Source organism: Ammodytes marinus (assembly GCF_949987685.1).
Source record: "Ammodytes marinus genome assembly, chromosome: 10".
Taxonomy (NCBI): Eukaryota; Metazoa; Chordata; class Actinopteri; order Uranoscopiformes; family Ammodytidae; genus Ammodytes; species Ammodytes marinus.
This window is the reverse complement of record NC_137214.1, coordinates 22,272,404-22,299,525: the sequence shown is the minus strand read 5'-3', so window position 1 is coordinate 22,299,525 and position 27,122 is coordinate 22,272,404. Positions and strand designations below refer to the sequence as shown.

Genomic DNA, 27,122 nt, shown 5'->3' with positions numbered 1-27,122 from the left:
TGTCACACCAAATACTTGTTTCTCTCTCGCCCTGAGGTTAAGACTTGTTGAAAGACCTGTATCCATTAGAAATGTTTCATAGGTGGTGTGTTATCACCTGCTGAAATACCTTTCCTCTCACCAGCTGCTTGCTAATTGCCACAATGTGACAACACTTTTACTCCTGGTGGCATAAACAACTTGTGAAAATTTTATGAGAAGCTATTTAAGGCATAAGAGCTTTTCTCAACCCCTTCAGAGCCGAATGATCCACTATGTTTTAAAATATTAATGACTTTCCTTTCCGCCTCAATGAATCCGCTACATGGTCCTTCCTCTTGAATGCAATGCACAAGGTAAGTCTTAAAAAAATAAAACTGCATGTCATTTCTTAGATTTAGTAAGTTCAAGCTTTTTTTGTCAAAAATAACTCCCCATGTCACCAGGTTTCTTATGATTGGACCATAGCAAGTTTAGTTGTGTCCCTGATTTTTCTAATGCCATTTTAATTTTGTTAAATTAATTGGATCTTGTCTAACTCTACATGAACGGAGGTATCCTTGGTATCATACATTAATGGAAAGGCCTATTCTTTTTTAATCAAAGCTGAGCCCTGCAACATACCGATCTGAAACATAGCCAGCCTACAATTATGTATTGCTTTTTAACTATAAAAATGTTACCATCAAGGTAAGAAGACAGCATTTGCATTCACATTTAAGATATTTACCTCCTACATGCGATGGCTCAACAGTGAAATGTAATTTCTTCTTTAACAATAAAAGTGGCTACTGTGTGGTGCATAGGTCAAAGCCACTACGTGCTGCCAGGAGAAGCAGGACAAAATACTTGTCTGCCTCAAATTATCACGCACGATAGAAAAGTGTTAGATGTATCACATTTTTAAACAGGGCACTGAACATCTCTATCAACATACCGTAAATTACAACATACGAAACAACCAAATCACGTCCAATTTGCAGTCTGACATATTCTTCACGAACTACTTTGCAGAGTACTGTAATTTCAAATTAAAACTGCATGTGGAATATTTGCCAAAGTTCATAAAGATATGAATAGCCCCACAATGGCTGTCCTCTACAGTGCCTAATATTTACATATTTTATTGATTTCACAACTTTGAATCACAGCACATTAATTAGGCTCCTTTGATACTGATCTATAAGGAAAAAGAATAAGAACATCAAATCTTGTTTCCCCCACAAGGTTTTGGATTTATGCAGAAATAAAGTTCTGTTATCTATTCAAACACGTTGTTGTTGCTGCACATACATAAAACCCATTACTCTCTAAACTGTCATTTCTGATGCTTCTATACTTATTTTCTTGTGCATGTGTGGCTAACATACGCCAATTTTTTTTTATGTGTGGACATCAATATGTTTCAAAGATAACTTCCAAGTCTCAACCCATTGCAAATATTTCACTGGAAAGCATTGCAAAAAGCAGATATTCAGACATGGTTTCCTTTACAAAAAGAGGCTATTATTTGACCAACTTAGTTGCAAATAGCAAGGAAGGCTACAAAGAAAATAGCTATCAAACAACCAATCAAAAGCAAAACAATAACACACCTTAAATAGAATTCAAATGTTAAGATCATGTAATGATTGACAACTGAGACTACTTTGCCTTTAACTAGTTACCAGCACTGTTGAGATACTGTTAGTAGGTTTTTAATTTTTAAACCTACACAGACCATCACTTACAGGGGTTGAAATGTTTTTTTATTAATAATTTATTTTCTAGTTACTATACTTGTTACCTTTTCCTTTCAGGTTGTAAAATACACTGTTGTGAAATGTAGTGAATTCAACACTTACATGTGATCAGCAGATGTTACAATATTTACATGTATTCCATTTTGCCATGCCTACGTGGAGGTTACATAACTAACATTTTGAAAGACTGGAGTGATTATAAAGAGGAATACAAAATAAAAAAAACTGCCCTAGAAGAAATGTGTTCTTCCACCCTCTTACATTATGTATGTGTGCTGGTCTATGGCTGAGTGCATGTGCTGGAGAGTGAATGAGAGCACCTGGCAGCCACTTGGCAACTTTGCGTCCTATTTCATTCCCTCGCTTAATGAATGTGGGCCTAGCTCCCGTCTCATTTTGTCCACATCGGGATGCAGCACTCATGAGCATTTCCACCAACAAGCCCAATCAGAGATAGCAGACTAATTGTAAGCACCCAACGCCACTGCCATTACTACTTCAGTTTACAGCAAGCTGTCTGGTTGGTTGGCAAACAGCAGAGAACTGAGCAGTTTCTTTTTCCATATCTGATTTGGGTATGCTTCCTTTTTGTGGTGGTGGTTTTAAAATAACAGTTTTAATGTGTTTTGCTGTATCTTTGTCTTGAGGGATCAGATATACAAAGATACAAGGATCATGAATCGCTCAATAGTGAGGATACTTGAAAGAATGATAATACTTTTTAAAGATATTATTTAGGTTAGAATGGAGGAATAATACAAGTTAGGCCTCTGGTGAAATCAGAACATTAAATCTGTGTCAAAATAGGGGACAGACAGTATTCTGATTTATGTAACACCCTGTCTTTGTCCACAGATTAAGTTAGGATAAGTGTAAGTATAAGGTAGAAACGCAGACTTAAGACTACATTAAAAAATTTAATTTGGTGTAATTCCTGTTGTACTTTTGGTACAACCAATAGAACATACAATCAAGGCTTTTATAATCTATTCCAAATGTATTTTATTTTCTAAGGAAACTCGTACGGTTCATGTTGCTATATGAAAAGCTTAAGAGAGGGATCAAGGCTCATATAATTCAAGATGTAATACCGTTTAAACTCAAGGGGCCATTTTCAAAGGGCAAAAAAATAAAATCTAGAGTCGCACATGAATAGGGTATGTACTGAATAGTGAAGAGATCAAGGCACATCCTGCGCCTGTCTGACAAAAAACAACAGCAAAAGAGTTTTACCATGATGAAAAACAAAACTAAAAATTCTCCCTAACTGCAGTGATAAGCAACCTCCCTGCTGTGAACAAGACTATACAACAAGAAAAGAGTCTTGCGTCAGTTAAATTGATTCCTCACAGGTCCAACATTGATACTAACAGCGCAACAAAACAAAAAGGTTTTGAAAGATAAACTGGAATCAGAGTGTGTTAGAGACACCAAGACCTCAGCAGTTTTCACTCATACGGTCCACTCGTGCTTGTCAAATGCCTTCAATATTACAACTGCTGTCCCCGCTATGAGATGATTAATTTCATGCTCTCAAAAATATTTAAGAATGTATTCATAAATTGCCAGCCACAAAACTTAAACCACTTTCATGTTGCACATAATGGACAGAAGAACATATCAAATGAGTATGTGAGTGGGCTTAATGGATCTTGTATGAAGTTATTTCATGTTTAGACACTGACACAGCCCTCTATTCAGAATAAAAGTGCCTTACACAAAATTGATTAATCTTGGCTGAGAGCTAGAACCATCCTTCAAGATAATTGTACTTCCTATGATTACTGTGTTGACCTCCAGGTGGGGCAAAAAGCACTGTTATTGCCAAGCCTTCATCATTACCCACTGGAAGTACCTGGGGTTCATGTAGTTCACTAAGCATTATTGATGAATCTCAATTAGATTTGACTCGCTCCATCTAATTCTACATATTCAGGATTTGGTTTGCCAGAAATGATAGGTATCAACATCATGGGAGTCATTCATACACTGAAGATAAGTGTTGTTAGTAATATTGTTGATCTTGCTAAGTGTGCTGCAAGTTATGCTTCCTTTGACAGTACTAATGATCGCCATGAAACCTATCACTCTCCTTTTTACCCTTGTGGGCATTATACATTACATTTCATATGAGCAGCTTAACGTTCTTTGCAAGTTCATTAAGCAATTCAAAGACCTCATAATAAATGACATTCCATAACCGTTTACTATGGTATGGCTCATTAATATTATTCTTATGGCCTAGGACTGTCAATCAGTGACTGTTTAATGTTTACTGGCAAAAATATCAAATGTTACACAAACCCGCAAACTCTCTTTAAACTAGGGAGCAAAGGCAGTCAAACAGCTATATTGCTGTTTTAAATTTGTATCCAGAAGTCAGAGCAGCAGATTGATCTATTTTAGTCTGCATTTTAAGAAACTATTTGAAGTATTAATTCTCACTGATTGCAGATCATAAGAAGTCTAACTCTCTGCAGGAAACAGTTGATGTAATAAGGTTTAGCAGTAAACTATGTTTTGTGACATTGTACACAGTGACACCTGTGTAGTTTTGGGATGAGCTCCGCTGGCACTGCTGGTCTTACTTGTGCAAAAAAATGTTAGCCCCGTTTGCCTCTTCGTATTCAAGGGTATGCATGTTTTTTAAATGATGGAACAGGATGCTCATGTTTCTACCTTTTGTAATCAAGACATGGAACAAACTTGATTTAAAACCGAGCCAGTTCCAAATAACAGAGGTACCCCCTCTTGTTGGAACAAGAGTCTCATCTCCTGTGGCCTAGGTCTCTTTGTCTGGTTCTCCACTTTTTAATGATAATATTATCATATTATCTTATATATTATAATTGTATATACTATCTATGATTATAATTCATCCAGAAAACACTGATGTAAGGACTATTCAAAAATCAAGCTAATTTAGGGTACACACCAAGGGCTTTGGAATAGTTCTTCCAACAATTTTAACCCTATTAAAATCATCACTAAGTACAAAACTTGGATAGTTAATTTAACCGGTAGCTAGGGCTGAGAGGAATGACAAAAAACTTTCACTCAAAATCAATTGAATACTGGGTGTGAAGACCTGCAGTGCAAACACAGCCCGATGCCCTCTGAAGTGCAATGTGACCATGAAAGGTATAGCTGTGTTTTTCCCTGAGGAAGAAACAGTCGAACCATACAGTATTTAGGCCAGACACAGCTGTCCTCTTATGCCTTAGTAGGTCAAGGAGCATAAGTGGCCAGTAAAGCTAGGCTCAAAGTCCTGTGGGAATTCAAAAAGAAAATCCTATAGGCTTTTATTTTAAACCAGCAACTGATCTAAGCCTGTCAGTGGTGCTTATAAGCAGATGGTGCAGTGCAGTCCCACATCCTCTTTAAGAAAGATACTTTTCTCCCTGCTCAGAAAAATAATACACACTCCATGAAACTTCAGTAAATGTATTAAGAGTTACTGTATAAAAGCTGTTGCAAATCAAATTGTGGCAAAACAGCGAAAGGTTAGATTGAACAACAGGGAGTCGTCCAATACTTCTGTCAGGAAAAAAGAGCAGAGTAACGCTCCAGTCACTGCTCCTCTGTACAGCTGTGACATCTTATTAAAAGTGTAACCCAGGCCCAGGGGGTTGTGTGTAATTTTAGAATTAATATACAATTTAGAGCTTAGTGTTTGCTGCCTCTGAATTATTCAAATGTACTTCTGCTATGGGCTTGGGTCTGGTGGGGGTAAGGCTGCTGTTATGCATACAAATGAACATGTCATGTCAGTAAAAGAAAAATTGGAGATGACATAGATTAGGGGAACATAAACGTTTGTGACCGGCAAAAAAACAAGATGTTTTATCTTGTATTGAGTTCAAACCTGAAAGGCTGATGCTGGTCGATAAAACGATCATGATCATTGATCCTGAAAAATATCACATTGATAATGGTTACAAACTTTGGACAATAATACTCAATATTGATATAGCCAGTGTCGTAAGTCTCTGTTGTCCTTCAACGGCTCTGGATGTAGCCTACCTAAAACAGCCTATCACAGAGCAGGAAAAAAATGTCAGTCAGGCAGTTTTTGCCTTTCATATCAAAGGACAAGCCCATTTCCTACTGCGACTCACTTGTTTTAGTAATGGCGCTTGGGTGACTGAGTGCAGTAAAGAGAGTAAGGGACAGACATACAGACAGAGAGAGCTTTATTTTGTGATGTTAACTAGGACTGAGTATCAATGACTTGGGCTGATTCTGACCCAGTAAACTTAAACTGGTTGATAGATCTTGTGCCAATACTGAAAAATCTCAAAATGTGGGACTATTTTCTCTTCGGAACTGCAGCAAAACAACAAACTCAAGCCCTCCAACAGAGTTGCTAAAAAGTATTGACATCAAAATAATGTTTAAAAAGATGGCAACCAATCGTTTCAGGGATATTGACAAAAGATAATTGTAGTTTTACTGAAGATTTATTCAAATCAAATTGGTTGTTTTCATAACCAAGTCAAGTAAATTATATCCTCCTACTAAAGTTCCAATGTAAAACAACAAATGAGGATCTAGTGTCACGTTGTGTATTCTTTGGCAGCATACTTTGGATATCTCCAACGCAGACTATTTAGTGTGTCTACAAATGCACTTTGTGCCATTTTAAGGGGTTTACCACTCTCCACCATAACTGTAAGGATGAATAGAAAAAAATTATTTAATAGAAAAAAACTTTTTTTAATATGAGCTTAACATTTATTAATTTCTATCATGTTGTTAAGAACGTAGGAATGGCAGACTGTTGTTGTATAATAATTTTAAATGTTCTTGGAGTTTCGGTCTGAAATACCTGTGTGAATGTTCAGGAAGTGTAACAACCCTAATAATGAGGAATCTGGATTAAACAATGTTTTCTTACATTCTGGAAAAGCTTCTCTAACCTGATATTAACAGAACATGAGCACATTTGTAATTTGTTAAAATAACAGGGTTTGCTTCACTGAACATAGTCTGTAAACACCAGCAGTAATATTAGTCTCTCATTGCACACCATGCCAGCACAAATCAACAGTGTTGCCACCGCTGACACTTGTTGCATCTAATGAGGAAGGTAAGATTATCTCAAAAAGTTCGATCGGGTATTTCATGTGACTAAATCAGTCTATTTAATCCATTAAATTGCATTTTGCTGCAGCCTGCATAACAAGCTCATTTAGTGGCATAAGCTTGTTCTGGGACTATCAATTACAGAGCATCCTGGAAAACGGCTGATATTTTTCTATCTTTGTCTCTTTGTGCTGACATTCAGTTAAGAGTTTATACAGTGCTATATTCCCTTGTTCTTTAATTATGTTTTTGTTGTCTCATCCACACTATACCCACTTTTAAATCTATCCATCCATTTTCTCAACTGCTTATCCGGTTAATGGTTGCAGCCAGGGCCGACGGACTGCGGGGGAAAGTGTGACAGTCACGGGGGGGGCCCAAGGCAGAGGGGGGCCCATCAGAATTTTTTATTTTTTTTTAAGCTGAATGTGGGGCCCCGATCTTCGAAGGCCCTGAACAATGCCATTCCAAAAAAAAATTGACTGGCTCATGATAGGCCCCTGACCCTTGCAAGGAGATCAGGGGCATGACTAAGGCATGTGTGCGGGAGAGAAAGCAGGAGCAAGCCGACATTGAATTGAACTGGTGGCGAAAATAAACGCAGCGATGTTTCTATGGGGATATTTAGCTGTACAGATATAAGTGCTGACAAAGCTAGAACAGTTTAAGACTCCACATCACTGTGGCAACACAACCTATCTATCAGCTCAGAAAGTGCAGAGAAAAGTCTGATAAATACATGAGAGTGATGGCCCCTGAAAGTTTCACTAAGTTTAAAGAAGTGCCACACTGTTACTGTCTTTGAAATGCATTTAGACATTTTAAGGGGAAAACACATTGTATTTATTATTTCAACTATTGAGTTATTTGTAGAACAGCATGCTAGTGTAGGCCAACAAGATTTTCTGAATGTTCAATGCTGCTTTATTTTTATGTTTTAAATTGGGAAAGACATGTTCCAAAACGACAAATAACCTTTGTATTTAAAAATAAATCAAGCAAGTAGGCTAATAATAACCATTAATGAATTATAGGCTATCGCATCACAGTAGGCCTATTGTCCACAATAATCACAGCCCCCCATCCATAAAGGAACTTTAAAAAGTTGAATTTGCACTTGTTGTGCATACACAAGGGTATGGTCTATTATTTGTATGTAGTGTGTCTGCATAGCATTGCACCAAAACAGTAGAAGTTTTCTTTAATTGTGTTTTGTACTGTCCGTAAAATTTTACCTGCACATAGCAAACAAAATTGCACAACTGTAAGGTCAGTGTCTGTTGTATTTTTGTATTCAAATAAACAGTTGTTTATTTCTATAGTGCGCATTGGCATCTTTGAGCAAAATACCCCCAACATTTTCGCCTCCTGTGACCCTGGCCAGTGACCACCTTGACTAAGACATTTTCTGGGGGAAACACCGGTAAAAGTAATGATTTGGTCATTCCTCAAATAAATGTATTGTGGAGTTGTCTGGCTCAGAGAGCCATGTGTATTGTAAGACCGCCTTTCAGGGGGCCCATTAGGACTTTTTGTATAGGGGCCCAGGATTTGGTGCTACGCCCCTGGTTGCAGCACACATTTACATTAGGTGAAGGATTGGGCAAGTACTCCTTGTACATGTCACCAGTCTTTCACAGGGCAAGGAATACAGTAGTACAGTCTCAGACAATTGAACACATTCAAATACATATGCAATGCATGCATATAGAACAAGGCTGAGCGGGAATCTGACCAATACATTGTGATATTCACTTACGTCGTGGACATAAGGAAGCCCAGAACTATAAAAAATGCATTTGCCAATATTAACTCGGTCACAGTAAGATCCTCCTGTGTCTCCTCTCATTTTGGTTTGCCTAATGTCCATTCAAAATGTAGATGTTGACGCGGCTTGTAAAATTGAAGTTTTAATGCTAAATTGACCCCAGTTGGGTAATAATGAGAGGCCTCCAATGTATGGGTTGATGCTTGAATTATTTATGATTTTATCTACAGTTGGCTTTCCTTCTCGTTATCAGGGCTGGAAATGAGTTTGCTGAAAACTAGCCAAAGAGAGATCTACCCTCTCGGCTTACAGAACATAGCGCATTAAAGTGAATCACAGCAGACAGATGGGCCCGCCCTTTATGCTAATGCACCCTCTACAATTACTGCTTCGACCTTCCCCAGTGAAGAAAAATGGGGAGACGTCCAGTTAGCGACCCTTTCAAACACTTAGTGGCAGACATGTTGGGCCGCAGGACCACCTTTTGCCTGACATTGACTCTTGTTTAGAGGAGACAGAAGATGTTCGAAAGGTGACAGGTTGACAGATGAGATGCGTCTGTCAGACAGCAAAAGGACCATGGTGCATTAACGTATCGCCATAGCCCTCTAGCCCCCTGCTAAAAGGAAACTGATAATGGTGCCAACTACTACTGCAACTAATAGTTTTTTTCAGGGCAAATCCATATATCATAACTTGTAGTGGGAAAATATTTCACTTTTCATGCATTGAACACATCATAAGTAACTTTTGTTCATTCTACTAAACGTATTCAAACCTGGCTTCAAATAAGATATGAATTCACAGTAGAGCAAAATCGACCTACAGTACTACTGCTGCTGCTTACAAAGATGCAGCGAAGATCAAAACCTTCAACCAAGTATAAAGTGTATATATTCCTTGAAACCACACTGCAGATATGAACTGATATAAGCAACACATACAGTATATCCTTCAAAGCTTCAATGTAAAAAACATTTTTCACGTGGGACTTGTTTCATGCCCCTGTGGACCAGTAGCTATACTGAATTTGAAGAGACATTTGCCACCGCTATTTCTTCACACATACAATAATTGCTGAATGCATAATTGAGGATTATCCTATACAATATGATATTGATGTGGACGTGTTAGGTTGTTTGGACCGCTGCAATGTTTTCCACCATCTGTACAAGCTTGGTCATGACTTATACATAATACAATACAAAGTATTACTCAGGCATGAAACAATGTCCCTACAACCGATCATTCGTCCACATGCGACAGTGACTGGGGAATTCCCCAGAAGGAAACTTGCTTTATGTTTATGTGAATGTAGTTGGGTGATTATCTGGTGAGATCTTCATGTTGAGAGAAAAAAACTGGTTGAAATATGAAAGCACTGTGCACCTAAATGGGGTTCCTACTGTTCAACTTATTTTTTTTCTGTATTTAATGTTTTTATAGCTATAATCAAATACATACATCATTTATACCATGGGTAGTCTATAAGATCCCACAGCAGTTGTGCTTAAGTCATGTTGTTTCCTCCATCAGACAAGAAACAGACACCTAACATGCCTACATGATGTACAGTACAATGCTGGTTGTATACATTGCGTGCAAGCAAAGAGGAAGGATTGAGAAATGGAAACTCACCCTTTATCCTCAAGCTCTCAGGGATCCCATCCTGCACAAACAAGAACAAACAGAAAAGGCAGAAGAGATTAACAGTTACAATATACCAGATCACAGCATCAACAACATGAAAGAAGGCTGTTTCCATTTAGCTGAATGAGTGAAATCCATGGAAAATGTACAGACCCACCTAATACATTTAGCAACTCTCATTGCAAATGGCTTAGTGTTCAATTAAAGCTCCCATATTATACACTTTTCGGTTCTATTATACACCATATTATATGGTCTTAGTGGTCCCTAATACGTTTTTCTTTAATTGTTTGCTGAAAAAAAACTTTCAGATAATTTATTGTTCTATGCTGATGTTCAGCTAATCTCACAATGGCCTATTTTTTAAAAAGAGCTGCAGCTCCCCTCGTAAATATATAATCTTTGAGCTCCCCCCGCCCCCTGTCCGGAAGCGAAGCCAGATACGCCTCGCCCTCTGTCTGATTGTAAACAATGATGACGTATAGCCTGTTAGCACAGCTAGGTTTAGCCTACCCATGAGAAGAACCAAGTCTAGTGCTAGTAACGCACTTTGAACAGTTTGACATGACCTATCCTTGTCTACATGAAAGACTATGTTCATACAGATGCACTGACAGCCACACGCTAATGGAAACGGCATGTTCACAATAAAAATGCTGCAAAAGATGGTGGCTACTGCGAAGCTAGCTCGGGAGCTAGCTGCTAACAATACCACTAAAATCTGTGAAAAATGTATCTTCCAAGTCAGACTTCTTCAGTATACCTTCCAATCCATTGTCCTATTTAAAACGAGGCATTTCCAGACTAGTGTGGGGAATAGAAATATGTTTTTATGAGCAAAAGCTGAATGCTTGTCCCAAAGCTTATAGCTATACACCAGTCAGGCAAAAATACCAATAAAAACATTTATTTCAGTTTCACTGTTTGAAAAAAAGCACAAGTAGCTTCCTATCCGTTGTGTTATTAAAAACGAGGCTGCTGTGGTTAAGATAAATGAGTGGATTATGCAACATTCGTCATGTTTTGCCGTACTACAGGCATCTTGTCGCTTAGCAACAAGCAAACAACATGGGGGTGAAGGAATATTTTTCGAGAGGATCTCGGGGCCGTGGACCAATAAGAAATAGGGGGGTGGACTGCACTGTGCAGTGGAAGCTTCTGGCTTTCCAGTTTTTGACGTCAGAAACGGGGAGAATTCTGACTGGAGTATATTGGGTGGAGAGGTGGAGGGTTTCAGAAAAGGGGAGAGTGAGAAAAGGAGAGAGCTTTCTTTTTTTTGATACTTTGGCAGTCTGTAGGCACACCGTAGACCCATAATTCTGTTCAAAAACATCGGAAAAGTGCATTTGCACAATATGGGAGCTTCAAGAAGAAATGTTCAAGAGTGATGATTAGGAGGCCTGAAGATTACAATCTTACCACAATAAATGACACAGTGTAGTTTGGCCTGGTTGAATGGAAATTAATGATGCATTGATAAGTCTAACATTAATTTGCCATTAAATCAAGGGATCACTTGCACCACTGACATGCACAACGATAAACATGGCAACTGTTTACCATAGATGTGTTTTTGTTCGTCAAATGTTTTTTTTTTCGCTCACCACTTCACTACTTCATAGCATGGATCTCCTTGTTGCTTTAAAGTTTACATTTTTCAGGCACAACAGCTTCCTTTGAATTTTGTAAAAGCCTCTGGAAACCTGGACTAAAATATTAAATCTGATTGAAAATAAATGTTCATAAACAATATAAAACTTTGTTTAAAAAAAACTGCTTTTTTATACTCTAGACCAATTGACCAGACTTTGCGGGTGTGGCCATATCAACCAGTCTCCAAAACAAAAGTCATTGCTTATAGAAGGTTCAGGTAGAGAGCTGCTGTGATTGGTTCAAATTCAAAATACTTAATGCGTCATAAGAACCAAAGGAAAGCCTGCCTCATTCAAACTGATTTCTGTAAAGTTCATCAAACTTAAATGGCAACTTATTTAATTTGGATATATTTTATATCTATATATTTAATTAATATGCCCGATTCTTTTGAGATGCTTACTATCGTGCAACTTACTCCCCAAATAACATGGTTAGAATGATTTTTTGGATATGGGTTTACAAGGGCTTTAACATTTTCATGTCATTCTCTCTTTCTGAGATTGGATGTTCTCATAAGCCTTTTATGGCAAATAACCAATGACCCCTAGAGTAGGTGCACTATGAGAACAGTAGCATTTAGAGCATGCATGGTGATAACAGTGGTGGAAAACGATGGTGTACTGTGCTGAGTATAGCTGCTCTCCACCTCCATGAATACGTAAGAAAGAGGCATTAATATTTGATTTCTCTAGAGTGAAATCTACATAGCTCATCCTTCTCGTTCTGGTATAGAGATTCCGATTATATCTTTCTATTAGCTGGAGAGCTGTGGTTTTATGGAAAAGATGCATTATGCAACAGGTCTACTGTCAATAATGAACAGTGGTCCCTCACTGCCAACTGAAAATAGAATATTATCCAATTCCTGGATTTGTTCAGAAAATCTTCATACTGTGTATTTTATTCTTCTAGACAAGTTAATTATCCACATGAGTTTGTTGAAAATGATATGACTATTGATAATATGGATGATGCTTTCCTACTGTGCAGACGCTTTTCTGCTTGCTCTCTCCTCCTCTTGCACTTTTTGCTTACATTCTTATTTTTCCTCGATAATAAATTTAGCAGCAGGTCCTGGATACATACAAATCAAAGGGACTGTAATTTATTTTTACTTTTATAGATACTACAGGCATTTTTGGACACTTTTACGACCTTCTCAATAGAACGTGAGGGGGGGCCTAACAACAGGACAAGCCTGTGGTGACTGGAAGCGAGGCGCTCAGCTAAAGCTAATTAGCAGCAAGATGCCTCCCTTATCAAACGAGGAGTACCAAACACTCCTACAGAGGATTACAGCACTGGAAACAAAAATGAATTGAATAGAAATTAACATTGAAGTGAATGGACTATGTGGGAACGACACCACTCTACCAGTGACTTTAAACAGTGGACAAGATCGAGCTAACGCACAGCTAACTAGCACCGACAAGGCTATGAAGAAACAAAAGGGCCGTGTCCAGGTTAGTGATAACCCTCCCTGGAATCGTCTTGGTGGAAGGCCAAAGAGATTGGAACAGGGAGGACGGATAACCGGCAGGGCCGAGCACCATGAGATGACTGATCTGGATGGCTGGCCTGCGTTATCACTCAGGCACGGTGCCTCCTCAACCCCCGCGCCTCGGAGGCCGCAGCAATTGATTACTGCAAGGGAGAGAGGTAACAACAACAAACTTCCACAGCAAACAAGTGTGCAAGTGTCGAACCGGTTTACTCCACTGATGCAAGTCCCTGGATTTCCCTCTGATGACCAAGATAGCATAGCACCTGCACACAACAAGGTAAGGCCCAAAAGCCAAGAGCCACAGAGAGAGCTAACAACCGGGCTAACCAAGCTAACGACCGGGCCTGAAAACCTGATTGTTGGAGACTTTACTGTTAGAGATATGAAAAGCATGTTTAGTGTTGATACCAAAGTACTCTGCTATCCAAATGATATGGTATCTGACTTAGAAAAAAGAATCCTGGACATTGCAGCTGCTCACACAACTGTAAAGAACATCATTCTGCACATCGGGTCAAATGATGTTGTAAAACAAGAGTCTGAAATGTTGAAACAGGACTTTAAGAATCTCCTGAACACGGTCAGCTCACTGAATGCTGAGGTGTTTATCAGTGGTCCTCTGCCACCAATCAGAAGAGGACCTGAGCGATTCACTAGACTGTTAGCACTGAACACATGGCTTTCAACTGCGTGCCCTGACCACTCAGTGCATTTTATTGACAATTTTAACATTTTCTGGAACCGCAAGCAGCTTTTTAAGACAGATGGACTTTGTCTAAATAAGGTTGGAGTCAAACTATTCACATCCAACGTGATGTACGTCCTACGTCACCAATCTGTTCGTGCCAAGGACAAGGCCCAGGAGAAGAAGATAACACAGCGTAGCAGCAGCGCCGAAGGACAACTGCCGGCCCCAGATGACAGCTCAGACCGGGAGAGATATCAGGGCAGAGAGGAGGGGGCTCCACCCATCCCCGTCTCCCCTGGACCCCGCAGGTCATCACAAAGCCGACCTCTCTCTCCTCGTTTCTCTCCTACAACCACCCTTTCTCCATCCTCTCCTGATCTGGGATTTAAGGAAATCATATGTACCCCCAGCAGTCAACGTCCCCCTCAACTCGCCAATCTAAGCCACAGCGCCCGGCTCTCCACCCCTCCACGCATACCCCCTCAGATCCCACCGCGACATCATCATCATCAGGCTAGGGAGACTGATGATGTCAGCACTTGTTGATATGTGCCGGGCCGCGGCTACATAGTTAACGCTTACGACTCACAGGATAAGCTGGGGCCCTGTTTCTCAAAGTGTATCTCAAGCAACAGGAAACTCTTATATCCTGTAAATGTATCAAATCTGATAAGCATTCCTCTTCAGCCACAGTGTGCTGAAATAAATCGGGCTGACAATGCTTCGAACACACTAAATTTAGATTTATTAAACATCAGATCCTTGGCAGGTAAAACATTTTTAATTAATGATCTTATTACTAGGCACAATATTAATTTTATGTTTTTAACTGAAACTTGGTTAGACCAAGATAACAGCTCAGCCGTTCTCATAGAGTCCGCCACCGCAAATTACAATTTTGTGAGTGAATCCAGAGTGCATAAAAAAGGAGGGGGGGTTGCTATTCTGTTTAAAGAATCTCTACAATGCAAAAAGATGTCTTATGGAAATTTTGATTCATTTGAGTATGTGGCTCTACAGTTAAATTCAGCCTCTAGAGCTATTTTCATCAATATCTACCGGCCACCACAATACAATGCAAGCTTTTTTGATGAACTTACTGAACTGCTGTCTGTAATATGTACTGAGTTTGACTGTGTATTAATCGTCGGAGATGCGAAAGAACTGTGCTGTGTCCTTGACAACTTTGGACTAAATCAGCATGTTGACAAACCAAATCATAACAAAGGGCACACGCTGGACCTTATAATTTACAGAGGAACGAACATTTCAGACATAACAGTGGCAGATATGGGTCCCCTCACGGACCATTCCTGTTTATTTTTTGAGAGTACAATGTCTGTGCACACAATTGATCAATCAAAAGTAATCAAAAAGCGGTATATTACAGAAAATACCAGTGAAACATTCATTCAAGCATTTTCTTCGATACCACCCCTCCCCTGTAACTCAGTTAAGGAGCTCTTAGACAACTTTAACGGCAAACTTACAAGTGTTATAGATGCTATTGCGCCCACTAAGATGAAGGTTGTCTCTGGTAAGAAAAGATCTCCTTGGAGAAATGCCCCGCAGGTCAGAATAGAAAGAAGAGAGTGCCGTAAAGCAGAACGCAGGTGGCGAAAAACAAATCTCCAGGTTCATTATGACATCTTCAAAGAGAAACTGTGCACGTTTAACTCAGAACTGAGAAATGCAAGGCATTCTTTCTTTTCTGACATCATCACCAAAAACAACAACAATGCACGTGCCCTGTTTGCTACTGTCGACAGATTAACAAACCCTCCTGTGCCAGTAGCGTCTGAGCATCTTTCCACGAGGGCCTGCAATGAATTTGCCTCCTTCTTTACTGAGAAAATTCACAAAATTAGACAAGCTGTCACTGCATCAATACCAAGTTCAACATATGTGTTCCCTCTTAAAATCAATTCAAATGCAATGACAGAATTTTATCTTATAAACCACAAAAACCTGGAGGACATTATACAACACCTGAACTCCTCATCCTGTTGCCTTGACATTCTGCCCACAGGCTTCTTTAAAACTGTTTTTAGCTGTATGGCCTCAGATGTTCTACAAATTGTCAACATGTCCCTTCAGACAGGTGTATTCCCACAGGCCCTGAAAACAGCAGTCATCAAGCCACTCCTAAAAAAGAACAATCTAGATACATCACTCATGAAAAATTATAGGCCCATATCTAACCTACCATTTTTAAGTAAAATCATTGAAAAAGCTGTTTATCAACAGCTAAATAACTACTTAGCAATGAATAACTGCTTTGATGTCTTCCAGTCAGGATTTCGACAACACCACAGTACTGAGACTGCTCTAGTTTAAGGTCCTCAATGACATCCATTTAAACACAGACAGTGGCAAAAGTTCTGTCTTAGTTTTACTGGATCTCAGTGCCGCTTTTGACACAGTTGACCACAGCATATTACTAGATCGACTAGCAAACTGTGTTGGACTTTCTGGAACTGTACTAAGCTGGTTTGAATCCTACTTAAAGGATAGAGACTACTATGTGTCAATAGGCAATTTCACATCTGAGCGGACAAATATTGAATGCGGGGTCCCCCAAGGTTCCATTCTTGGCCCTCTTCTATTTAACATCTACATGCTCCCACTAGCTCAGATTATGAATAAGAACAAATTATGCTACCATAATTATGCAGACGACACACAAATTTACATAACCATATCACCAGGAGACTACAGTCCGATACAGGCACTGAGTAAGTGCATTGAACAAATCAATGATTGGATGTGCCAAAATTTCCTTCAATTAAACAACGATAAAACTGAAGTAATTGTCTTTGGTGCCAAAGATGAACAATTAAAAGTCAGCGCACAGCTTACATCCATTATGTTAGAAACTACACCCCAAGCCAGAAATCTTGGTGTTGTTGTAGACTCCGACTTGAATTTCAAGAAACACATAAAATCAATTAATAAATCAGCCTACTACCACCTAAAAAACATATCAAGAATTAAAGGGCTTATGTCTCAGCAAGATTTAGAAAAACTTGTCCATGCATTTATCTTTAGTAGACTTGACTACTGTAACAGTGTCCTTGCTGGCCTTCCAAAAAAAACCAACAGACAGCTTCAGCTAATTCAGAACGCTGCTGCTCGAGTCCTCACTAGGACCAAAAAAGTGGATCACATTACCCCAGTTCTGAGGTCTTTACACTGGCTTCCAGTCACTCAAAGAATTGATTTCAAAATACTGATGTTGGTTTATAAAGCACTAAATGGTTTAGGGCCAAAATACATTACTGATATGCTGATAAGTTATGAACCGTCCAGAGCCCTTAGGTCGTCTGGGACAGGTCTACTTACAGTCCCTAGAGTTAGGACTAAACAAGGAGAAGCAGCTTTTAGTTATTATGCACCAACAATCTGGAACAAACTCCCAGAGAACTTGAGGTCTGCTGCAACTCTCAGTTCTTTTAAATCGAGTCTGAAGACTTTTTTGTTTCCATTTTAACCTGCAATTTTCATTTTATTTGCTTCTTTTATTATGTTTTTAAATCGAGTTTTCATTTTTTATTTTATTTTATTTTTTTTATTTGCTTCTTTTATTAGCTTTTAAATGTTTTATAATGTGTTGTATGTATTCTAATCTTGCCCCTGTAAAGCACTTTGAGTGGCCTTGTGTCTGAATTGTGCTATATAAATAAACTTGCCTTGCCTTGCCTTGCCTTGCCTTGCCTTGCCTTGCCTTGCCTTGCCTTGCCTTGCCTTGCCTTGCCTTGCCTTGCCTTGCCTTGCCTTGCCTTGCCTTGCCTAAATGGCTTCAACCAATATTTTGTAAATGTTGGACCAATACTGGCTGAAAAAATACCTGTTCCTGTGAGATCTGATGACAGGATTAATGATTTCATAGACATTAATCCAAAATCAATGTTTCTAACAGCAGTGGAAGAGAGTGAAATTATAGAGATTGTCAATAAATGCAAAAATAAAACTTCTACTGACTATAGTGACATTGATATGAGAATAGTCAAAGAGGTAATTCACGGAATTTCGAAGCCATTAACGCACATCTGTAATGTATCATTTAACCCATTGATGACTATGGCAATCTAGGATGCATGTCCTGAGGATTTTCTGAAAAAATTGTACGAATTGTCAAGTCTACCAAAACCTTAATATCTAAGCCTGTGTAGCACATAGAAACATGAAATAAAATACATTTAAAAGTTAAGGTTCACAGGTTTTATTTAAACATGCTCCCTTAGTGCTTACAAACCAACAAATATTTCTAAAAATCGTCAAAATTAGATGAATTAGAAAATTATTAAATATTGTTAATAAATAGATGCAATGTGTTGTGTGATTTTCGTCAGTAGTCTATAGTAGACCTTGATTCTGCGCACCAAACGCCACTAACTGTTCTGTCGCCGACATAGCTGGCGTATTTTTTTTATTATTTTGTTTTATTTTTTGATTTTTTTGATTGACATGATTTTCGGCAAACCACACAACTTTTGGCTGGTCACGTGGTCTTAAAAAAATCAACAAAACCCACCTCATGTGTATTTGAACCAATGACAGTGCATTCTATGCTGGGAATGCCATGAAAATTAGATAAAGTAATAATGCTGCGCGACGCAGCATCAGGCAGGAGAGCCAATGTGGCATCGCGCAGCAGCCGTCATCAATGGGTTAAAACTGGTAAATTCCCAAGAAAAATGAAAATTGCAAAAGTCATACCGCTGTAAAAAACTGGAGACAAACACCACTTCACAAATTACAGGCCTATTTCACTGCTTCCTCAATTCTCAAAAATCTTAGAAAAAGTATTTGCTGCTAGACTTAACAAATTCATCAATAAACACAATTTACTAATGCCTCGTTTCCACCGAGTAGAGCGGGTCGGATCGGAGCGGTTCGGTCCGGGTAGTTTGGCTTTTCATTTGCCAAAAGTTGGGTAGGGTACGGTTTAAGCGCACCTAACCGCTCTGAGCCGCTCCCGATCTCAGTACTCCTCCGTAGGGGTACTAGCCGCCTGAAAGCGGGCCGAAACGGCGGAGCCGTCATTTGATTGGTCGAAATAATCATTTCCGCCATGTGTAGTCATCGAGTCTTGTGTATTGGCGAAAATGTGAGCACAGCAATGTTTATTGTGTGGTGTTTTTCCTCGTCAATAAATTAATCAGTTGGTTACACTGTGTCCCACTAGTCGCGTAGCTGCCGCAGCCAGCACTGTTTGCTCACTGTATTTTATAGTTGCAACTTGCACCGAGCCGTCTGTGTGCTCACAACAACACCGGGCGAATAAATAAAGAAGCGGCTGGTTTGACCCAGCAAAAACGAGAGACCGCTGGCTTCACCACAGTTGTTCCACAACGCGATAGTTTAACCCACATTCTGGCGGCGGCTATCGCAGTCCAGCCTAAACCCCGCCCTACCAGTAAGGCAGGGTTTTTCCTGGCTCAGAATGGGCCTTTGGGGGGTCAGTACACGACCGACTTTTTTTGGGGTCGCGACAGTAAAGGCAAACGGTTTGTGTATTTTAAGAGGGGTGTTGGGTTGGGAGAGGGGAGTTTCTGTCCAGCTCAAGAGCATTTCAGTCAGCCTGTCAATCACTGCGTTACCATGGAGCTCACTGACGCTTATGAAATCACAATAAACAACCTGTAGATATGAAGTCAAAATACTAATAATGACTAGGCCTACCTGTTTAATACTTTAATTGTTTCTAATTGATCTAAACCATGGAAGAAGGTAGGGCTGCTCAATTATGAAAAAATCATAATCATGATTATTTTGAGTAATCACATTGTGTTATCACGATTATTAAAGACAGTTAATCATTGATTTAAGAACATTATGCATTTATTTTACTTTTAACAAGGTTTTTTTCTAAAAACACCATGACTTTGGACTTTAAACAAAGGCCTAATTGAACTGAAAACAGGGAGAATAGAAATAGGCTAAATAAGTGAAACATATTTTTAATAATTTAATAAAAATATGTCAAAATAAAAATAACCAGTTGTAAATGGTGTTGATAGGGCACGTCTTTTGCTAGCATTGAATGTAAGGGCATGATTTATTTATGTCTCATGGAGCTGGCTGGATAGGCAGTTGCATTGTAGTGTTGACAGTTGTGGTGGCAGGAGTTAAGGAGCTTTAAACTTCCTGTGTTTTTATTCATTGATTTCTTGGTCATAGACCACTATGACTCGACTTAAAGTGAATAAACAAATTGGTCGGGATGTTTAAAGGTGCAGATCAGGTCGTAGGCCTATATCACTTTTCTTTCTCTCTCTCTGTCTCTCGGTCGCGTATGTCATGTTACTCGCGTGTCCGCGCGTGACAAATCTTGCACATTATTTTAGTTTGTTGTGAGTCTGAAGTGTTTTCAGACAACACAATTAGTTTTACCTTTATTCTCGTCATCTAGAAGTTTTTCAAAACACCCGGCAATGCGCAACATCTCCCTCGTACTCTCTGGACTAGCCGTTAGCGAAACTATCAGGTGAGGGATGGGCCGAGCGGAGCTCACGGCTGAAAGGGTTTGCTGCATTTATAAGCCTGCATGCCCCGGCGAGCGGAGCAATGATAGTTTAATAACGATTATCCCCGACCTGATTTCTTTTTTTACAACTGAGATTGCAAGTAATATGACTGGAATGGCGCGGAAATGGAAACACAGTTGGAGCCGTTTTAAGTAGATTTTTATTTATTTATCTATATATATATATATATAAAAAAAAAACACTTTGGCGCTGAGGATTTTCCTTTGGGGGGCGCTAAAATTCCTTTGGCGGGCGCCAACATTTTTTGAATGCAGGAAAAACCCTGGTAAGGGTAGGGTCGGCGGTGGAAACAACACCGAGATTCTTAAAAGTGAGCTGTCCCGCTCTGAGCCGCTCTGATCCGACCCGCTCTACTCGGTGGAAACGAGGCATAACTGACAGCCAATACGGATTCAGACCCAACCGATGCACTTCATTAGCAGTCACTGAGCTAATTGAAAAGATTACAAATTCCCTGGACCAAAAGAAATATGCAGCTGGTGTTTTTATTGATCTCAAAAAAGCATTTGATACCATAAATCATGATATATTAATTAATAAATTAGAACGGTATGGTATCAGGGGGGTTGTATTAAAATGGCTGAGGAGCTATCTACAGAACAGGCAACAGTTTGTGAAGATGGGTGAATACGTGTCAGCTTGTTTGGACATTGCTTGTGGGGTCCCCCAGGGGTCAGTGTTAGGGCCAATTATTTTTATTCTCTACATAAATGACATATGTAAAACATCAAATATTTTACAATTTGTGTTATTTGCAGATGACACAAATATTTTTTGTACGGGAGAGGACTTGCAGCAGCTTCTGGAGCCAATTACATCTGAAATGAGCAAATTAAAAAGGTGGTTTGACAATAATAAATTATAATTGAATTTAAGCAAAACAAAAAGCATGTTGTTTGGAAATTGTAATTTAAATAGTGATGTAAATGTTAAGATAGATGGTGTTAATATTGAAAGAGTGTATGTAAATAAATTCCTGGGTGTGACAATAGACCACAAGCTATGCTGGAAACCTCACATAAAACATGTTAAATCTAAACTGTCACGAAGCATCTCAGTCCTGGGTAAAGCAAAGCATATATTGGATCACAAATCATTGCATATTCTTTACTGCTCAATGATCTTACCTTATTTAAATTACTGTGTAGAGGTCTGGGGGACCACTTACAAAAGCTCACTGCAACCACTAGTCACACTTCAAAAACGAGCCATAAGAATAATCAATAAAGCTGGATATTTTGATCACACCAACCTCCTCTTTTTACATTCCCGCATCATAAAGTTCAAGGACCTGGTTGAATATCAAGTTACACAAATCATGTTCAAAGCTAGAAACAAACTGCTACCAGGTAACATTCAAAAACTTTTTTTTGACAGAGAGGGCGGTTACAATTTGAGGGAACAGTTAAACTTTAAGACACTGGCTGCACGCATGACTTTAAAATGTCATTGCATCTTAATTGGTGGTGTGAAACTGTGGAATGGTATGAGCACGGAGCTAAAGCAATGTCCAAACATGATTCAGTTCAAAAAAAATTCAAAGTAATGATTTTTAACAGGTACAGGGATGAGGGAGAGATTTAAGACAGAAAGTATATGTATGTGTGGATATGGATATGTGAGTTGTACAAATGTGGAGATATGGACGTATGAATTGTGTGGATGCATATGGTGGATGTATTTTTGTATGGATGTATGTGGTGGATATTTCTTTTCATTTTTCGTTTGATTTTTGTTTATCCTCGGGAGACCAATTGAGGGGTGGCCCTCATTTGCAATGGCGTCGAGTATACATGGATATATGGATTGTATAAATATTAAAAAAATATATATAAAAAATTATTATAAAGTTATTGAGCTGTGGAAAAGGGGTAGGATCGAATAAGTTTATACTTCTTCCTACTCCTTTTCAGGCATATCAATTCAATATGTTATTTGTTTATTTTTTGTTTATTTCTATTTGTGAAATCATTTGAACATATTTTTTTATTGTATTTTCATGCTTTTAATTTTTCTTTTTTTGATATGTCTGAAATAGAATTGACTAGAATTCAGCTCACTTTACATTATGCATCAACAATACATACTGTATGTTCTAGGGATGTCCATGGTTAACTGGTTAACCGTTAACCGTTAAGAAGATCTTTAACCGGTTAATACTAAAGGTTAAATGGTTAAAAAAATATATATATCTTAATGTATCTGAAATCCGGACTCTTATTTTGATATCGCTAAACCGGATGTAAGAATGCCAACTGTTGGTAAAGAATGAAACGAGTAGTGTAGGCTACGCTCAACTTTATAATAGGTCCATGGTACGCTCCCAGTCACAACGCTCCCGTGTCATATGTTTGTATAATTTAATTAACAGCGTGGGCTCCCGCTAGCTTAACATAGCGCTAGCATTAGCCTTCTTGAGGTGGATGCTGTCCTGCATCTATCACCGTCTCAGTGAGTGTGTGAGGGAGTGACAGACAGGCAGTGAGTGCCCGCCCCCAGCACAGACACAGGTTTGCCATGATTGTGTGCCAGGATCAACAGCGAAAATCCGTCAACAAAAGCGTTAAGTATCGTTATGCAGTACTGATAACATCGGAGCTTATCAATATTACGGTCTTTCAAAATGTTGCCCCGTGCTCAGCACTACTTAGCACCGGGTTTCGGTAGGCTATCCCCTAAGCCTGTGTGTGTGTGTGTGTGTGTGTGTAAATGTCCCGGCCTTTTCAGTCACTTATTTCACTTTCTGCTCCTACATTCGCATCCTACACCTCTTCTCACAACAGACAAGGTGCCATGTGAATGTCAACATGTAGGCATTTAAATTGGCTACTGGTCCCTGAATTGTTTTTAAATTAATATTCCGGTCTTTGGAACAAAAAAAGGTCGGGAGCCCTGCTATAATGCTTCATGTATTTCACTATTTTAGGCTACATTAAATCTTAAAGGTTAACCGGTTAATAACCGTTAATTCTGGTGGTTAACCGGTTAAAGAAAAAAATCTAAATGGCCATCCCTAGTATGTTCCATTTCTCCATGTTTCCAATCTTATACTTTTATTAAGACTGTACTGAGTCTATGTACTTTTAAAAAATCCATAACTGCTGTTGCCGAAGAGACTTGTATGAGAGGAAAAAACACCCACATGAGCACAAAGTTGATAGTTGAGTCTTCCTGACGTAACCAGGCTGCTGTTAAATACAACTCTTGCAGCTTTAAAGCGTCAACAAAAAAATTCCATGTCAATCATGATAACACTTAAACTTACTTAATCATTGCAAACACGTTAGACTCAAAACTAAAAATGCCAGAAAATATTAAATACAATTTTTTTTAACATTTTGCCTAACACTATAGAGCTGCAGTTTACAATTATGTTATAGATTACTCTCTAAACCAGCAATCAGACACAATCTGGAATGAGCTGCCCCTACTCATCATATTTCAGGATGTTTTACAAAACATTGTTGACTAGCAACCCAGAAGGCCTAAATCACAGAAAACACCTGTGGCTCTCTGACATTCTTCGTATCCCACACACCCTCTGGAGGAGTTGACATTTAGAATTGCACTACAGGTAGGGAAGATTTCAAATGGGGCTTATTTGCATATGGCAGACAGCGTTCACACTTCATTTGTTTGAAGAGAGTGATTTCCCCAGGGTCGCTCGCAGGCCTGTCTCTGCTGCTCTTATGCCTCGTTTCCACCGAGTAGAGCGGGTCGGGTCGGAGCGGCTCAGAGCGGGACAGCTCACTTTTAAGAATCTCTGTGTTGTTTCCACCGCCGACCCTACCCTTACTGGTAGGGCGGGGTTTATGACCCTACCCTTACTGGTAGGGCGGGGTTTAGGCTGGACTACGATAGCCGCCGCCAGAATGTGGGTCAAACTATCGGGCTGTGGAACAACTGTGCATGGTCAAGCCAGCGGTCTCTTGTTTTTGCTTGGTCAAACCAGCCGCTTCTTTATTTATTCCCCCCGTGTTGTTGTGAGCACAGAGACGGCTCTGGGGACGGTGAAGCACCCAGCTGTACAACCTGTGGTTCATCTGCCCCTGTCACAGCTAGCTAGCTGACCGCCCACATCTCCCCCTCCCTCTCTCACTCTCTCTCTCTCTCTCTCTGTCTCTCTCTATATCTTCCAGCTTTTTCTGGCTTCATCTCATAACCCCTCTCCCTCCACCTATTCCACTCTCTTCCTTCTCACATCCCTCACTCTTCCACACGATCAACTTCCCTGTACACGTCTCCTTATAACATATAACGGCAAAGTTTAACAACGTGACATGTGATCAATGCCATGTCAGTAAGGCTGAATCCATCTTTTAACCCATTGATGACGGCTGCTGCGTGACGCCACATTGTATCTACTGCCTGATAGGGGTGTAATGGTACACGTATTTGTACCGTACCGTGACGGTACAGGCACGTATTTGGTGTTACAGAGGTGGACCGCGGTCCGTTCGTGGCGTACATAACGTTATTATATGGCGAATGTACAGGCTTGTTTTGCGGTGTGGAACTTAAAACTTGTCGTCGGAGTTCCCCCCGGACCATTTAGCCTCCGGCTCGGCTCGCACGTGCGCAGTAGCAGCCAGCGATTGAGTCTATTAGCTCCATGGTGAGCATGAGGGTCAGGCAGTGTTAGCAACTTAGCCGCAATATTCAGCGACTTTTCAGATCCCTCTGGCGACTCTTTTTTTTTTAAAGCGACCAGCGACCAATCTAGCTACTTTTTCTGGTGTTATTGGTGACTTTTGGAGACCCTGTGCTGTCGCTAAAGCATGTATCGCTCTTAACACTTCTAAACGAGCAGCGGGTGCTCAACGGCCACTCCCCCGTTCCCAGAGCACTGACAGGCGGCCGAGTCCTCACGCAGCAGTCCCTCCCAACTGCAGTCAGAGCAAGAGATACACACCTCTCCGCTCTAGTGTTCCGTTTGCATCACTATTAGCAGTTGCAGTAGCAGTGTTCCCCCCTCTTTTACTGTCTATGAGTAGTGCAAATCAAAATGTTATACAGTGCTATCAAACAGAGCGAACTGCATGACAAAAGACAACAGGAAACTGGAGCGCGCAGGCGCCCCCCTGTCATTCAAATCCCGTTTGAGGGATAACTTCGGATTCCAGGTGAATTATGAAAACAGTGATAGACGTGTGGAACAATGTCGGCACACAGGAGGCAACACGTCGAACATGCATGCGCATTTGAAAAGGCACCATCAGGTGTTTGGCTACTCTCACCATTACTGTGAAGAAAAACGAGCTGGGCAAAACACAGACATTATTTTCTTTTTTATACTGAATATAAACAATCTGTCATTTAATTAATGCTGCAGTAGCACTTTTATTTGATAATTTTTATATATAAGAGCACTTTAGAGTTTAAGAGAGCTGCAGCAATATTTAATTTTTTTAAAGTCAAAAAGACCCTTAAATATGACATACCCTTTGTTTACACCAGCTTACAGAGCCTGCTGAGCATTAACACTATATTTTTTTCATTGCAATTTTAGTTTATGCTGCACCTACACTAGTATTTAATAAGTATTTTATTTATTGGAGAATTGCAGCAATATTTTTATATTTGTTATGCATTTTATTTATATCAATCAATCAAACTTTATTTATATAGCACTTTTCATAGAATCAAATGTAACACAAAGTGCTTAATACAACTCCCCCCCCCCACCCAGAGATATGCATACATGCAAAAACATTCCCCCTCCCACCCATCCATACCCCAAAATAAGAAATTCATTAAAAACAGGAAGTGCGCTGAGGAAACGCCATCATCAGAGAGAAAACACTAGAGACTGTAAAACTAAAACAATTCAAAATAAATATATGTTACTGTCAGCTAGTTACTGACAGCTAAAGCTGTTCATTCTCCGTTAACTATGAACCGTACCGTACTGTACCGTACCGTGACTTCAAAACCGAGGTACGTACCGAACCGTGACTTTAGTGTACCGTTACACCCCTACTGCCTGATGCTGCGTAGGGCAGCATTGTTACTTTATCTAATTTTCATGGTGCGCGCAGCATAGAATGCACCATCATTGGTTCAAATACACGAGGTGGATTTTGTTGATTTTTTAAGACCACGTGACCACCCAAAAGTTGTGTGGTTTGCCGAAAATCACGTCAATCAAAAAAATTCAAAATAAATAAATAAATTAAAATAATAATAAAAATATGCCGGCTGTGTCCGAGATAGTGTATTACAGAACAGTTAGTGGCGTTCGGAGAGCAGAATCTAAGTCTATTATAGACTACTGATGAAAATCACACAACACATTGCATCTATTTATTAACAATATTTATGAATTTAGGATATATTTTGCTGCTCCAACTCAAATTCAGCCCAGCCAGGCGATAGTTAAGTTTCAGCTTTGTTTTCATCTCCGTGGTATACAGCCGTTTGGACCAGCTGATCGGTTTCCGACAGCGGGAGTCAGTCTGCGTTCCAGCTGTACTGGGAAGTCGGATTTATGGTGCCGTGC

The 27,122-nt window shown here is 39.6% G+C and overlaps 1 protein-coding gene across 1 annotated transcript in view; it reads right to left on the bottom strand.

The window, feature by feature from the left end:
* fstl5 (follistatin-like 5) overlaps positions 1-27,122 on the bottom strand; it is a gene marked incomplete at both ends in the record, with an annotated part of 148,075 nt that overhangs the window by 113,624 nt on the left and 7,329 nt on the right. The window contains one exon of the mRNA XM_080036085.1: positions 10,213-10,243. Coding sequence (XP_079892211.1) covers positions 10,213-10,243 — 31 coding nt within the window. The remainder of the gene's footprint in view (positions 1-10,212; positions 10,244-27,122) is intronic.